Source organism: Heliangelus exortis, chromosome 2 (genome assembly GCF_036169615.1).
Source record: "Heliangelus exortis chromosome 2, bHelExo1.hap1, whole genome shotgun sequence".
Taxonomy (NCBI): Eukaryota; Metazoa; Chordata; class Aves; order Apodiformes; family Trochilidae; genus Heliangelus; species Heliangelus exortis.
In genome coordinates, this window is record NC_092423.1 from 52,670,022 (window position 1) to 52,687,380 (window position 17,359).

Genomic DNA, 17,359 nt, shown 5'->3' on the forward strand with positions numbered 1-17,359 from the left:
AGCAATAGAGTAAAAAAAAAAAAAAATTTAAAAAATCTACCTATGCCCTACAGGTTGGACCCTTCAGGTTAGGTGAAAATTAGGTCTTACAGGTAACAAACCCATTAAGAGTTGCCATGCTAGAGGGTGGTGGTTGAGCTGTCAGTCTGTGATTCAAGCAGCAATCCCACCACAATTGCCATTTTCTCTGTATTTGCAGGGGCGACGGTGGGCAGGGCCCAAAGCTGCTTGCAATTTTACATCAAGACTTTTCTAAATGTACACCAGCTCTTTAGGTTTCTCTCACACAAATACGATTTTGAACATGTAGCCTCCCACTTGGCAGTACAAACAATCTTTTAACATAATGTGCTTTGCACACAAACATTCATTGCATTAAGAACATTAAAGTGAAGCCAGAAGTGCTTATACCTTGTGTATACATACATATATACATACAGAAATATATACATATATATATGTATATCCCTTGTCTAAAGTTTTTTTTCCCAAAAATGCGCAGTTGCTGTGAATCAGAGACAATTCTTAGTGTTGTACATGCAAAAGAGGACAATTATGCTTAGATGGACCTCAGATCTGAGCATATTGGATCCAAATCCCAGGGCTTTTCTGGGCTTACTTCAGATGGCAATTTTCTGTTGAGGGCACTATTTGAATTTTACTGGTTAACAGATACACTAGGCTGAATGTAATCAACCCACTTACCCTTAATTCAAACCCTAACTTATTACAGGTGAATGGTACCAACTACAAACAGACTTGTTAGAGGCTCACACAAATGTCTTTGGTGTATGTGTCTATTCATTTTAAGGTACAAAATAATAATAATTATTATAATAATAAAAATAGCTATTTTGTGTGCTGTAGCAGTTTTTGTATAGCTCACAATAAGTGCAGCTCTCAAACCCTCCCACACCCAACCACCCTCCCTTGCAAATATTTGTTAAATAAGGATTAGACAGGTCAGACACCATTGTAGTGCAAATAGTAAACGATTAAAAATTTTTTTACAAAATATAGAAATGTTTGGCTCCAGTAACTGGACAAACATGTTCCTTTCAAGTATCTCTCACTGAAGAATTTTTTTTAAAACAAGTTATTTCCATTTAAAAAAAGTCTTTCTGGTTTTTGTTTGTTTGTTTTTTTGTTGTGTTTTTTTTTCTCTCGCAGGTAAACAGTTTCAAACCAACTAGGTTGCATAGTTCTAACGTTGTAAGCACCTTTACAAAATGTAACTTTTATTCTTTCATTCATTCTTTCTTTTATTCTGTTTTTCTTCATTTTTCTTTTTTCTTTTTTCTTTTTTTTTTTTTTTTTTGTAAATGTAGTGCAGAAGATGAAGGTGTATACACCTGCACAATATTGTCCCTTTACCAATTTAAGTATATGTATGTGTACAGTGTCTGTATGTATATAGATATGTATATAAATACATAGCCATTTATATATACACACAAACACTACACACCTACTCAGTTCCTCCATAAATTTGGGGGGAAAGTGCCAGTGAATGTAGTGTTCATACACATGGCTTTTCAAGGAATTTCAATGACTTGAACTTAGTCCAAATTGCTGCAGGTTAGATGAGCTGCTACCATGGCTTGAACTGATGGGTAACTAAGGGAGGGAATGTAACTCCCCTAGTAATAACTAGTGTTTAATATACTATGTAATAAGATAAGGAGCATACTGAAAGGAAGGGGAAAACCCCAACCCATACTGCCATTCAGATGTATCTCATTCAAGCCCTGATTCATGAAGCTTTCTTCCTTTTAATAGTTGAAGTCTTTTCTGATCCTCCATAAGTCTGTTAATGGTTTTGTTTTGTTTTTTCCTTTCTCTTTTCTTGCTTTTTTTTTTTTTTTTTTTTCCTTTGACTTCTGATGATATTTTAAATCAAAAAAGGTTATACCATGTCCAGTCTTCTTGGGCTCTTGGTACATTTTCTTCTCAACTTACAGAGAAGGGTCTTGCACACGCGCCTATGAGCAGCCACACTCCTCCACAATCATATTCTGTATGTCTTTCTTAATGATGTTCTGGCCATCATCATAGTAGAGCATGGACATGGGCCGCAGCTTGGTGGGCACGCAGCATGACTTGAGGTTGGCAAAGGGGCTGTGGCCCCGCATGCGGTAATGGTTGATGACAGTGGAGTGGAAAGATAACGATGAACCAGATGTGCCTGCTATATGGCTGGGGCACTCTCCTTCGCAGTAGTTGGCGTGATAACCTGTAGGAGCAATGATCCAGTCACTCCATCCTATGTCCTTGAAGCTGACAAAGAACTGCTTCTTGCAGCAGATGTTGACTTTGCCGTCACACTCCAGGCCTCGTCTCCGCCGCCTGTGTTGGCGATCCTCTGAATGCCGGGCAAGCATCATCAGGAAGGGCCGATGTGATTGCTCCTTCTCCTCTTCTACTGTGAATTCTCCAGCCTCCTTTTCTTTTCCTTCACCATCATCTTCCTTTTTCTTCTTCTTGCCCAGTAGCACTAGGCTGGCTCCAGTCTCTTGGCACAGGTCACAGGCAATCCGCACATCCAAAGAGCTCTTGCCTTGGTCCAAGAGTCTCTGGACGCTGCTAGAAACGGGAAAGATGTGCCAAGTGCTCTTACGAGTGTCCACTGCCTTTTCTGAAATCAAAGTCTCACTCTTTTCACCTTTCAGCCCCCCATCATCTGTGTCTTCTGCTCCTTCAGAGTTGCCTTTTGGCTGCCGCTGCTGTTGAAACAGGCGGATGGTGACTTTTGTCCTGCTCCGGTTGGCCTTGGCGACCTTCAGGAAGAGCCACACTTCAGCATGTTCCACCACCGATAATTCACTACCTTCCTTGGAAATCTCAAAGTGCAACATTTTCTTGGCTGTGCCTGGTTTGGTAAATGGAAATAGACAGGAAGAATTTGTTAGTTTGTCTTCTTGCATTGTAATAAACAAAATCCTGGTACTATTGCCACAGACAACAAGTTCCTTCCTACTTGGCTCTTCAAATTTTTATGGTTCTTCTATTCTAACCTTCCTTCAGCTCATCCCCTCCTCAATTTGTCTTTTGTGAAAGTTCTCACTTTAGGAAAGTACTTCTTTGCATGTTGTTTTCCAGTATCATATTTTAACCAAAGCATTGTGTTACAGTAATAATAGTCATTTACATAAAGTACTTCATGGCAAATAAGCATCAGTACCTGCTAAGATTTTGCTTGCCTAAGCTGTCTTTGTGACCACTGTTAGCTGAAATGCAACAACGCTTCTGTGACAGCAGTCTATGACTCTTTGTATACCCATACAAATCTTCACCTAATAGCTAAGTTAGGGAGTGAATTCCAGCCCTGCCAATTCTTTGGCAATACTCTGTAAATTTTGTGGGAGCAAAGCCTGCCCTTTCTCCCTCCATAAAACACCATTCTTCATATGTATTTTAAAGTGAGTCGTAAATGTCAATTGTTTCAAAACCAAAGAAATTCTAAAATATGATCCTCAGCTTTGAGAGTTTTGCAGTTATATTGTAAGGAATTGCAGAACTGCAGCAGGCAGTCTCTTCATCCTGTGAGATGTTAGCTGTAGATCCTGTTCTTAATTTAACACACTGTACTCGCTGTGATTATAGTAATGGTGAATACACTGAGAAATGAGCTAAAGAACTGTATAATTACGCTGATGGTTCTCTGGCATAATTGTATCAACTTGCTGAGATGTCATGATGATGATTATGATGGTGAGGGGGTGTTTCTCTGATACAGAGCTCATATCCCTGGCAGAAGTTGGAATGAATAATGAGGGCTGTTTAATGATTTGATCACTAGAGCATGAAAAAGTTAAGCGAGAATGAATTAGCTGGGGGGTGGTGATGGTATTTTTTCAAGAGAGGCACTTTTCTATTTTCTTGACAAAAGAAAAAGCCATGCTAACGTCTTTTGTTCTTTCTCAGCATGGAGGCCAGGGTGGACTGGGACCACAGATTTGAAATGCACAGATATCTGACCTTAGCAAGACACAAACAGTATTCACAATTATCCATTTGTCATTTATACAAATCTTAAGCTTCCCACAGTTGTTGACCTGATTCTCTGTGTAGTGGTTCTGCTTGTCAGGGAACCAGAACTTTGCACCCTAAAAAGGGCAATTCCTGATCAAAACTGAAGTGATTGGACACATACTGGAAAACTTGCTCTCATGGCAGCAAGGGTTTTCTTCTTGCTTCCCATTGCCACTGAACTTCCCCAGTATGGGCTCCCTGGCCACCTCACTGCTCCCCTCTTCCCAGGGGTGATGGAAGTGGGGTAAAGTCACATCTCCTACTCACTTGCAAATTCAGGAGTCCTTGGTTTCTAAAGTCTGTAGGCAGGCTGTGCAGCCCTCTGAGCTACCTGTTACTTTCCTTCTCTCTGAAGCCCTGGCACTGACACATGGAGCTTTCTCTGCTGCTTTCCCAGGTCAAACAGACAGACGTTTCTGAATTGAAGTGGCCAAAGGGCACAGTGTTTTGTTTTTGTTTTCCCTCTAAGCGAGAGTGTAAAATTATAGACTTTAACTGTTACTACGATAGGGAAACACATGGTTTGTGTTAAATGTTTCTCACAGACTTAACGATGCCTTTCTTCAAAGTGAGATACATTAATTTCTCAGCGAGCTACATGAATCAGTGGGACTACACCTTAGAAAAGGAAATGGCTTATAGAAAAGACAGAGAAGGCTGACCAGTATTGCAAGGCCTGGTAGAATTACTGGCTTTCTATTCTTTTTTTTTTTCTTTTTTTTCTTTTTTAAATAAGATTCATTCAATAAACCTGAAAGTTCATTAGTCAACTCTTACCACGATCACCATTTTTTTTCTGGAAATGAAACTGTGTCAAAGCTGCCAGCTGTGTTGGAGCTGAAGGTGGGTGATAGATAACCCCACTCCTGCATGGGTTTTGGAGTGTGAGGAGATGTTCAATGACATTCCTCCAGTACAAGTATGGTCCAAGAAGCTGGTTGCCTTTTACAGAGGGTGTTATAAGGAGTGTTCTCTATGAGAATGGCTAATTCTAAGGCCTGTGAGGACAAGCCAGCCAGCCTGTGGTTTCATTGCCTCTAACTCACTTTTCTAAATCAAGCTTCTAACTTTAGCTTATGCCTTTCCTTGGCACAGTCCTGATAAATCCTTTCTGAGGGGATCTGGGCTTTGGAGGAACCTTAAGGCAGGTGACCTGCCAGAAAGTGAGTTGCTGCCTGCAAGACTCTCTATCCAAACTCTTCTGCTTGCTGACCCTACCCAAGAAAACCCTGTGGAAAAAAAAAAAAAAAAGATGGTTTACACCAAGCTGCAGAAATTTTTCTGGCACCAGCAGCCTCTTCCTAGCTGCACTTTTCCCCTAAAGCTCTCAGACTGGTGTGGTGAATAGGCATATATTGCTTATGAAGTGCAGAAGTTATTTTGTGTTCCTGAGGTATCAAGCTGAGCACAGACAGTAGTTCTGGTGCTAGGAGTGTACCTGCGGATGAGCAGATCAGCTGTGCTGGACATCAGCATGAAAAACTGGCCCAGTCATGGGCTCTGAAGAAAGCAGTTGGGATGTACAGGCCTGGTTCAACAGGGGAAGAAGCTGCATGGCCCATCAGATCACAAAAACCAGAAAGCCCTGGGTTACAGAATATCCTTATGCTTTAAAGTGCTAATGCACTTTCACATTCTGTTATTCCCATGCTAGTGGGAGTTGAAAATAGTTATGAAATGACATACCTCCAGCAGTAAATATTCATACTAATTTATGCACCTGCCAGAGGTGTAGCAAGGCAACCAGTCTTTTTGACAGATAACACATGAAAAAAACAGGCCCTCAAGAACTCTTAATTAGTTTTTCTTACACTCCTGTATGTTTGAAAGTTGAATCCATCCTCATTACTAAAAATATCAGAACAGTGTGGTGGCAGTAGCCGAGTACTTGATTTTTCTTCACTTGAGGAAAATGAGCTTGAGCAAAAGTAATAAAAGATATGCTTATACAGGGATAACAGCCTCCCTGTAGGTTGTTAGCTACAGAAACAGCCTCTCTGGATGTGGTTAGCTATGTTTTCACACACAAATGCTTGATTCAGATTCTAAAGAAAAAATATGCAGGAAGCTTACATGAGCCTAGTATTACTGGACAAAACAAAATCCCACATCCTCAAACCTGCGTGGCTTATAGGTTTTACAGCAATTAAAAAACTCTTTCTATTTCACAGATCTTTTTAGAAGGAGACTGGGAACGATGCAAAGTTGGGGATAAAAAGCATGCTTTCATGTTAGGAAAAAACAAAGCTTTTCTGCATTCTCTCCACATTCCCAATGGGTTTGTTACGATCACTCAGCACAAACAGTATGAATCTTGCAGTCTTTATGAGGTCACTGTGCTCAAACAAACTTATTTTGAAATCAGTTTGGTCTGTGCTAAAACCGATCTGGATATGGCTTCTTATGATTGCACATTCACTTTATGACAGGATCTTTCTTTCCAAAAGGTGCAGTGCTTCAATAAAATAAATTCTTCAAGTGTTCTGAGACCAAAAAATCACTGTATTTCATTTTCTCTGAATATCGCTTGGGGATTTAGCAGTCTTTCCTTTTTGCTCTGAGTTAATGATCAGGTTCAAAGCTTTGGAAATATATACTGTTCATCTAGCTGAAAGTAAAAAGGAAACCTTCCTGAAAGCTGGGGATGGTATCACTTCCATAATTACACTTTGTTTATCCCCTTGTCCTGCCTTTTCATCTGCCACAGTTGATTTGCAAGGGTCTTTTTCCATTTCTAATCATCCTGCTCCTCCTGCCTGACTCCTGTGGAAAGACCCTCAGCCCAACAGTGGTAATGCCTTCATCACTTCCACGCTAATATAAACAGCAATGTCAACAGCCTGGATTGTTATCATAGCAGAAAGCATCTGAAAAAGGAGATGAAGGATTGCTTTGGGCCCCCTTTGATTGCTTTTCCTCGTCTCCTCTTCCCAAAACCTTGGAGAGGCCACTTCTCCGCTTTACTGCTGAGCAAACTCCCTTTCATGAGGAGAGCTGCAACGCTGAGAGAGCAGTCCAGCAGTGCAAGTGACACTGGCAAATGCCCTGAGAAATGGTTAAAAATACAAGCCCGAAGAAGTAGTGCATATATGGTAAAAGATTTAATGGAAGGAGTTACTGAATGGAAAGAAAGTGTAGCATCAGTATATATAGCACGAGAGTTAGCTTGTATCTGTTTTTCTCTTCAGTGGTTCTCGCGCACCTTTTTAGGAGAGAAACCTGAACGGTTTCCCCTGCAGGTACCCTCCTCTCCACCTCTGGAAGGGCTGCTCAGGGCTCTGCCCTCGGTACCAGCTTCTGAGCAGCACTTGGTGATGGGCACAGTGCAGGGGAGCACACTGGGAGCGGCAGCGCCGCTGCGGGCCCAGGCGCAGGGGAACCGGGGGAACCAGGGGAACCAGTCCCTGCGGGACCAGGAGCAGGGACAGCCCTGCGTAGGGAGGTTTGTGCTCCCAAGAGCCAGTGGCTTCGGTGCACTCTTCCTCTGAGGTTAAAGATCCTTCCTTCACTGTTGCTGGCTTTACCTATGGAGTCGAAGCTCATTTATTTGCAGCAGGATTCACGACTGAGCCTTGTTAATTCAAGCTATATACATATACTTGGTAGGGTCTAAGTCGTGCAATTAAGAGGATCTTTTTTATTATTTTTGCTACAATGCTAAGATACTTAAAATTATTTTTATTCTTTTTTAACCATATGCTGTTAAATGACTAGGGCTGTTTTTTCATAACGAAAGAGGTTATTTTTTATGACATTATAGTGCATCTTATGTTTAGTTTCTCTTAATATACAGTATTTAAATTTTCCTTTGAAAAATGTTCACTACATAAGAAAGTGCTGTTACTTTAAAATTCTATGCTTCACCACTGCTTAATTTTGAACCGTTTTTATGTTATACTGTAAGGGAACTGTTTTTCCATACAAATCAAGCTTTTTTTTCCTTTTTTAGTTGCTAACTTTACTACTGCCTATGTTTAGATTTGGGGGAATTTGTACTGCGTGCCAATCTGTAATTACATTCAAAAGCATCCTTCTCTTCACTTCTCATTTCCGTTCCCCGGGAGACAGAAAAAAATAGGTTACTAGAAAGGTTCCTCTAAAGAGAGTGAAGAGAAGAGCATGGTTATTGAGAGATAATTGCTCAAAATGTTTACTAATGAGTGACCGCTATAGTTAGGTAAATTGTTCTCAGCATAGCATTTATTCAGTGAATTTAGCACTGTTATTGTCTGGCAATTATCCCCTGGGCAGGCTCATTATTACAAATGTGTTATTACAGCGATTAGACAGTGGCTGTTGCTGTGAATGCATTTCACCCTATGGATCACTGGCAAACGATTTACTCGAACTACTCATCACCCCTGGTAGTGTGACTGGTCATCCAGGTTGTGTACTTTTCGTTCCTGCTCCCTGACTGCCTGACTTTTGCCTCTTAGAAATGGAGGAGCAACTATGTCAGAAATAATAAACACCTTATCTTTATGTTCACATAACTTTTGCTGCCAGCAAAATGAGATTTCAGCCGTAAGAAAAAAAAACAACCCAAAAAGAAAACCAGGAAAAAGAACTATTCCCCAAGCATTCGTGAGGAAAAAAGCAGCGGCAACCTTATTTAAATACCATTTCTTGAAAAGTTAACCCGAAGCAGCATTGACAAGGTCATTCGGAACGTAAAATAATTCAGTTCTGGTGAACCTTGACTGTCCTCTGCTATTTTGTCAGGAGAGAAGCACTTTACATCCACAGCATAGAGTTCTTTCCAAATTGAAAGCCCTTCCCCCACATGGCTTTAAATATTTAGAAACAAAAAAGGTGTTGTTTGGTTGAAGTTTTTTGTTACTTGATTTTTGCATTTACAACTCAAATAGCTCAAGAGAATTTTAGAGTTGCTTGCACCAATAACATATATTTCAAAGTAAAAACAACACCAAGTCTTTGTCTTTCCTAAAAGAGAATAATTATTTTTGTTTCCATATCTGTAATAATTTGTTGTAAATTCTAAAATTAAGCGAATGAGAAACTGCCCATCTGATTTTCCTTTAAAATATTTAATTTTTATGCACTAAGGCCCAAATCCCAATCCCACTGAAATGAATAGCAAGATTTGCAATTACTTCTACTATACTATCCTTCAGTCCTAAATCAATCTTGCCAAGATCTGTTGTATTACCTGAAATCGCCTTTTTATACCCACAGAGACATAGTTAGATTTAAGAACTCCTCAGCATGCATTATTCACAGATATGCAGCATAGACCTCCTGCACACACAGGAGACCACAGGAATGAACAGATTTATCTGGAGGAACCTACTTGTATGACACTGGTTCAGGTACAAGGGTATCGAATTGTGTCTGCCTTGGCATACCTGTACAGATGGACATATATGCACTTGTACATACAAGGAAGTGCATATTCTGACATTTGCATACAAAATTGTATGCATGACTACATACAGAGATGAATACATACGGTAACTTCTGTCTCTCACTCTCACAGGTATCTTTTTCTAAACTGGTTCCCACCTCCTCAGGTTCGTCTGTGCTTTCTCAAGTTGTTCTCAAACCAGCCAACCACCCTGAATTCTCACGTTTTATTATAATGAAACAGATAAATACAGAATAGCTTTCTTCTGGAAATAACATGCTTTCATTTGCTGAACTTAAAATCTTTGCTACAGTATGCCAAGGAAGAAAAAAATTTAAAAAAAAAAATCATTTAAAAAATAACATCAAGGGGAAACAGGCTTGTTTTCTAAGCCAAGAAGACGGCATTAAAAAAATAAAAAAAAAAAAAAAAAAAAAAAAAGGTGTGAGAAAATCATCTCAGATGATGATTCACAGTCACATTCCTCAGCATCTTGTAAAAAATAATAATGGTAATTTCTGATCTCTCTAGATTTCCAGAACTTCTATCATCTTTTTCCCCTTTTCCTGTTTCCTTCCTGCATTATTTTACTTGCAGTCTTCCACTCCCGTGAACTTCTGCCTTTTAAATAAACTAGAAGAGAGAAACAAGAGCTCCACTCAGAGAAGCTGCAGATAAGCATAAAGATCTCTGGAATTCAGGATCCAATTAGGTAAAACAGGAGCTTGCAGTAAGGTTGCCTTGAGTGGAGTGAAAAGTCTTTGGAGTGTGCCCTCTCGTGGCCATTCTTTACTCAGCACGGATATCTCTACCATGAAGTACATTCGCTTTCGAAAGAAAACTGATTAAATGATGTAAAGAGGCATAAGCGACCCATCCTTTCGTTCTTCTTGAGCTGCCAGACTGAATACAAAGGAGTGGGTATCTTCCACACGTGTAGGAAAAGTAGGCATTGCATGGTCAGATCAGTTCAGAATGAGGTGTTACCAAAAGGTAGAAGCACTCTAAAGAGCTGTCAGACTTCTTATTTTCTCCTGACAGGTCTCCTAACGGTAAGCCTCTGTATTTCAGTATTTCTATCCAGTAATTCCTACCACTTTCTTGGGGGCTTATGTTAGCAACCCATTTCATTGGTAGTTTAGTTGTCATGATCAAATTCACTTGGCAAAATCCCAGGTTTGCCTAATAAGCTATCAACTGAAAATAAAGAGTTAGTAGCCAACCATATTTTATGAGCATTGTAGAACCTGTTGGATTTGCTTGTCACAAAATTATATGACTCCCATTCTCAAAAGACTATTTTTAGGACCTTGAAGTAACCCACAGAGTTCTGGCACAGTTATCCTCATAGCAGAACTAATCAAGGTTAGTAATTTTAGTTTGATATGCAAGTAGAAAATCATTTTTCTGTTTTATTTGTAAGAGTGCCAAAGGACAGCAGGGTGCATTTGTAAACTTTTTCCCAATATGACTAGTGGTCATTAGTTTTGGAAAGATCTGCCTGGATTGGTTAGCTGTGAAAACTACCTGCCAAGTATTTTGCTGATTTTCTGGACATAATCACACCTGTGCTTCAGACAAGCTCACTGCATTTAGTTTCCCCTCTAATTGACAGAAGCCTGTGCTCATTTGAATTTTGGTCTGTTTTAGAAAATAGCTGCCTCAAGCCAGAGCTAAGTGCACAGGGCACTTTTTGTTCATTCACGCCAAATCACTGTACGTCTGAGAATACAACTGATGAAAGATGGGAATACAACATTTTTATGAAGGCAAGTAGTAAATGTGGCTTCTAAAAGGTAGGGGGAATGGCTGGTTTATGTAGACTCATACCCAAAGGAACAAAAATCCCTATTTCTCTTTCCACAGACCTTTATTTGATACAACATGAGATGTTTCCTTTCAGTTTCATTGATTTCCTATTGCCCAATTTTAACACAGAGCAAGTTTCACACTAATAATGGAAGAACATTAACCTGACTGTGAGAGGAACATGTTTATTCTCCTGCTTGGTGTTTTAAACTTATACATACTCTTCCCTGTTCCCACAGAGTAAAAAGTGGGGACTGTCTATATGGCTATATTCTATTTCTGTCTTTCTAGCTCATGTTTCCTATATGACATGTTACTTGATTTCTTCTTGCCTCACTTTCTTCAAATGGAAAAATAATACTTCTTTAATATTTGACATGGTTCAGTGGAAGAGATCCCAGTTAGAGTTTATTTAAGTTGTTGCAGCACTGGCACCTGTAAATTGTGATAGATCCCCCAATGTTAGCAAGATACCAAATACGAATAGCTGTAGATTGAAAAATACGTTTTACAAGTTTGAATTTACTCCACAGGGTGGAGTTATCATTTCCATTATAAACCTAAGCCATAGAGGTTGGTTTCTAGATTGGTAATTGCTCCTCCCAAATCAAAGCTTAGCAGCTATGGGTAAAAAGGGGCCAGGGCAGCCCTCCTTGCCTTATCTGACAGTGGGCTCAGCTTGAAGGTGGAGAACAGCAGAGGGAAAGAAAAGACAAGGGAACACAGCAGATGCCCCCATCCTTCAGCTGTGCAACTCCATGACACAAGTCTTCTTAAATTAATTTGGCTAGCAGAGGTAGGACAACGCTATGTGAATCAATCCGTGTTAGCATTGGGTAGTTTGTGGCGGGGGGGATCGGTGGCTGGACTATTGGCCAGCCTGTGGGCAATGGCAAAATATTTGCTGTTCACGTGATCCCAAGAGCCAATGGCTTCAGGAGCTGCTGTTGGAGGGTGTCGAACTGAGTAGGCATATATCAAATTCCAAATTCCTTTGTGTCAGAGCTCAGGAGAGACAATAATGTGTTTACAAATGATTGGGACTCACACAGTGAAGAGAAACCACTGCTCATGCCATATGTGTTTTACTGTGCTCAGAGCGAGCTGCCGAAATCCAGGTGGGGAATCCGACTCATAGATAGCTTAGAGATTTCCTTGCTTTTAAAAACTCGTTTCTAAACTAACGCTGAGCTGCCTCTGCTTCTAATGACCACTGGCATTGACACCTCCTGCCTGCTTTCTAAAGTGGAGGGGACAGAAAAACTGAAAAGCTGGAGATTTCATACTGAAAGACCTGATAATGTGTATATCGACAAGGACTCCAAAGGAAGGGCTCCTTGTGCAGTTGGAAATTGGACAATCAGAAGGAATGTCTGCTCTTTAAAGCATGCACACTACTTGTGCATGGCTTCCCTGCAAACAGAACATCTGAGTCAACAGGTTTTCAGGACTGGAAACTCTGAGTGTTGTCTTAATTGTTTATACTGCTGCAGCAAACTTTTAAACAAAAATGGTTGGAGTTCCTTTGCATACTTTGCCTACCATATGCTGTACCAAACAAAACAATGACATTCTTTTAAAACCATCTTGGCAACAGGAAAAATGCTCTGGCTAGACATCATCATAAAAAGTTGCTGTTAGTTAGATGATAGAGTTATTGCAAGATACTGCTACTGATACATGTTTAACATACTCACATACACTAACAGATATATATGCACATACAAATACATTGAATTAAAATGGGTTCTGGTCCTATTCATGTAGGAACAAGACAGTAAAGTAAAATTTTAGACCTATTTCCTATAGGCAGTTGATCTGAATCTTAAGTCATTATTTTGTAAATATCTATATTCTGAGCTCTAACTATACAGGAGTTAGGGAAAACAGAACTGTAAAAGAGTTCAAACTACACCCTACCAAGGTTACATTTTTTTGGCTGGAGCATTTTAAGAACAGAATCTTTTTTTCCAGTATGCAGAAGTCTGCCTTAAAATTGGATCAGCTACAGCAACTTGTCCGGTTCTATTGAAGTCATCTGACAGTCCCTGCAATTCTTTATTGCCGAAGATGCTGTGTTAAATTAAAAACAAAATACCAAATCCTCTCACTTCTAAAAGTTAAAGCTGCTTCCCCTGATTTTGTAACTTCCACTATAATTTTAACATGAAAGGGCTGTTTCTCAAATAGTTTGTAGCTCTCTTTCTGTCTTGATAAACTCCCCAAAAGGCTTCAGCCCTTTTTCTTTCACCATCAGCTCTGCAATCCAGTACTTTACTGCGAGAACTCTGGCTTCACAGTCACAGTTTGGAGGACCCTGCTGCAGCCTGACTTTCTGCTCAAGTTTGGTTAGAGAGCTTCCTCCCTGTGTGCCTGTCTGTGCTTAGCAAGTGTAATCTGTAGCCAAGACTAAGTCAGAAAAATCAAATTCCTTCAGAGTCCTGTCCCCCCTATCCCATTCTTCCTTCTCCCTTCCCCCAAGTCTCATCCTACAGAAAAAAATTGTCACTGAGGAGAATAAGTTACTTGCAGCTCTGGCACAAAGGATATTTTACAGTTTTGTTTTTCAAGCACTCACCTGATTCTGCAAAAGTGATGATTTCTGAGGTTTGCTCCACAACTTCATTCATTTCGGCTCTTCTTCCAACATCATCCTCTATTTCCACATAGCCATCCTCTCCCACCTTTCCCACATGGAGTTTCTTGATGGCATTTAAAAGTGCTGCCTTGGGCACCGGCTGAGTGATATTAGGTCTGTCCCTCAAGTGCAACATGTTCAGTATGTGCTTCTTTACTGCTTCCACCATCTCAGGCTGTGAGCTGGGCACATCCTTTGAGAGCGTGGCAAGGGCACATGATGGACAGTCAGTGACTGAACTGTGCCCCTCCGATCCTGGGGTTGGGGAACTCCTCACTATAATCCAGCAAAGCACCAACAAAAATCCTCTCTTCCAAAGCAAAGGCATCCTGGCAGCAAAAGTTGTTGTGATTCCCTTTTTAAAAGGCCCTGCTTTTCCTCCCCCTTCACGCACAGTTTTTTTGGGGGCTGGTTTGTTTTGTTTGTTTGTTTGTTTGTTTGTTTTTCCTTCTCTTCAGCAAATTCTCTGGAACAAGAACCAAAAGTTTTCTGTGAAGTTTTGTTTGCAGGTTCCCTCTCTGAATGCAATAAGTGCTGTAGATGTTTGTGGCTGTCAGGGAGAAGAGTTCTGACTCTGTCTCAGAGTAGGAGAGAGACACAGAGAGAGGGAGAGAGAGAGAGAGGACGGATTGGCCTAAAGTGAGTGAGTGAATGAGAGAGGGAGGGAGTTTTGTCTGTGAGTAAAGGCTATGATTAGGAAGGGGGAGGAACAGGCAGGCTGGCTTCCTTATGCTCATTGCTCCCCTAACACACACCTCTCTTCAAATATCACTACTCGTGGTTTCTGCCCTCCCCCCTTTCTAAAATTTCTTTTCATTCCTGTAAATTTACTCTCCCCACCCCCCTCTCTGCTTGACCCCCCTGGACTCCCCCTGGCTGCCTCCCTCTCTCTTCTCCCCCCCTCCCCCCCCCCCCTTTATTTTTTGTGTCGTTCTTTTTTTGTGTCGTTTTGTGCTATTCCTTCAACAGTATCTGTTAGTAACTGCCTTAACTAAACAGAAGAATCATGAATGTATGAAAAGAGTTAAACCTTTTATTACCAAGCTCCCTGCTCTTGGTCTGGCAAGGTATCATTAGGGACAGCAGGCACTGTTAAATAGCTTGTGAAGGAGATAGAGATGAGGGCAGGGGCTCTGAAAATTTTGGGTAGAACAAACCATTATCCTGCCTTGAGTAGGGGAGAAAAGATCTCTTCTGCTCACTTCTAAATGCTAGAGGTTATCAACACTGGCAAAAGATCTAACAGGAGCAAAACAACACTGTTATTTGGAGGGCTGTGCAATACATGATACACTCTCCAGCTGCAATATGTGGTCAGGCACTGAAAGCCTAAGCCAGTGTCAGTTCAGAACATTTCTGTGACATGCTAAGGTAGTGCCCTTGCACCAGAACTATCCCTTATTCTGTGCTACTCTGTGCCTAGAAGTTCTCAGGCAGATATATTTAGGTTTAGGCTAATCAAGTAATGTCTGAAAAATGCTTTGAAGGTGAAAAGTGTTAGATGTGATATGGACAAATCATACTCGGTCCTGACTCAGGCAAATCCTTCCTTGATGCCAATAATAATTCTGTCTGAGTGGAGGCTGAGCAAGATCTTCTACATTTGGCCCATTGTTATTAGAAGGTACTTTTTTAGTTTCATTCATTTAAATCACAGAGGGCAATCAGAATATGATATTGGGAATGAAAAGTAGTCTGAAACACTGCTAAAAACCCCAAATTCCAACAAGTGTTGGTAGACCCTTGCCAGTTTATGCCCATGAGACTTTTGCTCTGCAGTGAAAAAGCATTCCCTGTGTCACTGCCATTGCTTTATGCTGCCTATACATTCTGTACCCTCTCTGTTCTGTTCCTAACCTAGCAAGGGTAGGAAGTTAGCAAACTCCCTCACATTTGAACTTAGTAATGGAAAATGAGAAAACTACTGCAGATAGACTAACTTTTAAGTTCTTCCCCTCCAGACTTTAACCTGTACAGATTTTCCTAGAACAGTTTCTCCTCCTTTTTTGTACTTACCCTCTTTCTTTTCCTTCCTTTCTTTCTCTCTCTCACACACTTCTGTCTTCTCAGGTGTGCTAACCTCCCACCCAGTAAATATTCTACTTTCACTATATTACCATCAACATGTATTTTAGTGGAAAGGAGTAATTTATAAATATAAGCATTGTAAGGTCTCTAATTTCCATGAGATGACTACAGGCACATGGGCTGAGAGACAGGCAAGGAATTATAGTTAAAGTAAATGAAACATACAGAAGTAATTGAACAATCAACCAAAGTTTTACAAATGTTATATATTGCAAGTCCTTTTCAATTAAGCTCTTTTATAAGTCTTTCACTATTATAAGGCATCCACAGTACACCCTCATCTGTGTTTTACTGACCTCAGTTGCTATACTGTTATATACTGTTACACTTACAGGTCTGTCAGCATTATAAACCCTGCAGCCATTCTTATAAACACATCTTTGTAACACAAACTTCACTATAATACATCTAAATCTCTTGGATCTTGTGAACAGCTCAAAGTCTGTTTTAATTATAAGAAGCCTGAAAGTCAGCTTGAAATAGAACTAAAAGTTTAATTGGATGAAAAAAATAATTTCAGATGAAAATATGCATTCATGATTAGATGTACTAACAGATGACATAATTAAAGGGGTTATTTATAGTTCTAATACAGCACCTATCCCAACAGTGTCTGATGAAAAGTAAGGGATAGGCATAAATCAATATAAAATACAGATAAGTATATTTGAATTCTTGCTGTAGGGTATAAGTTGCTTGCCATATGTAACAGGTACACTTATCACAAAGAATCAATTACATATAGGTATGGCATATTTTACTTGCATGCTATGATGATGACAGATTTAACATTAAAGCATAACTTTCTAAAAAGCACTGCTTTCCCAAAGTGAGTCTGCTGATACTGCTGATATATAGTTCATTTGTACTTACCTACATACAAGCATAAAATATATGTACAAAAATACATAGTGTTTGAATAAATATAGAAATGATGGCTGAGACTCTTTCTAAAAGATTACCTGAGCTGCAAAGCTCTGTGTATGCATTCATTCAGTATAGCCCTAACAATATGCAAGAGCATGCAGAGGAATTAAAAGTTTAAGTTTTAAAAGAAGAAAGCTGATTGAAAGTTTTACCTCTCAAGTGCTGACTCTCAGAAGGAGACTGCTGTATTGTGCATTAAGAACTGCTGAAGTTCCTCTTTGTGGTATTTATAATGCGAAGCTTTATACTGTACTTCTCATGTGTACACTCACATATAATGTCTGTCAAAAGTAAGTGGGCCGGATCACTGTGCTGGATTGGTTAATCCTGTTACATCAGCAATTGACTGTTTTTCCTGTATGAGACATACTTCTGGTAATTATCTAATGGAAACTCCTAATTGTCTAGCATGACAAAATATCGTGGATTCAACTTGTAGTGGTGCTTTCTATATCCATTTAAAGAATAGAACTTTAAAAATCAGACTGAAAGCAAACATT

At 40.0% G+C, this 17,359-nt stretch overlaps 1 protein-coding gene across 1 annotated transcript; it reads right to left on the reverse strand.

Annotated features, from left to right (window-relative positions):
* Positions 1–1,834: 1,834 nt before the first annotated feature.
* Positions 1,835–17,096, reverse strand: INHBA (inhibin subunit beta A). Its single transcript, XM_071736177.1, has 3 exons — positions 17,012–17,096; positions 13,785–14,310; positions 1,835–2,869 (listed from the first exon to the last, which is right to left on the reverse strand). Exons 2-3 carry the CDS (start codon positions 14,170–14,172, stop codon positions 1,983–1,985), a joined length of 1,275 nt encoding a protein of 424 aa, XP_071592278.1. The 5' UTR covers positions 14,173–14,310; positions 17,012–17,096; the 3' UTR covers positions 1,835–1,982.
* Positions 17,097–17,359: the final 263 nt, after the last annotated feature.

Coding starts and splice junctions, on each gene's coding strand:
- INHBA (XM_071736177.1), bottom strand. CDS start 14,172: ATGCCTTTGCTTTGGAAGAGAGGATTTTTGTTGGTGCTTTGCTGGATT. Junction 2,870..13,784: donor CATCACTTTTGCAGAATCAG/GTGAGTGCTTGA, acceptor TTACCAAACCAG/GCACAGCCAAGAAAATGTTG.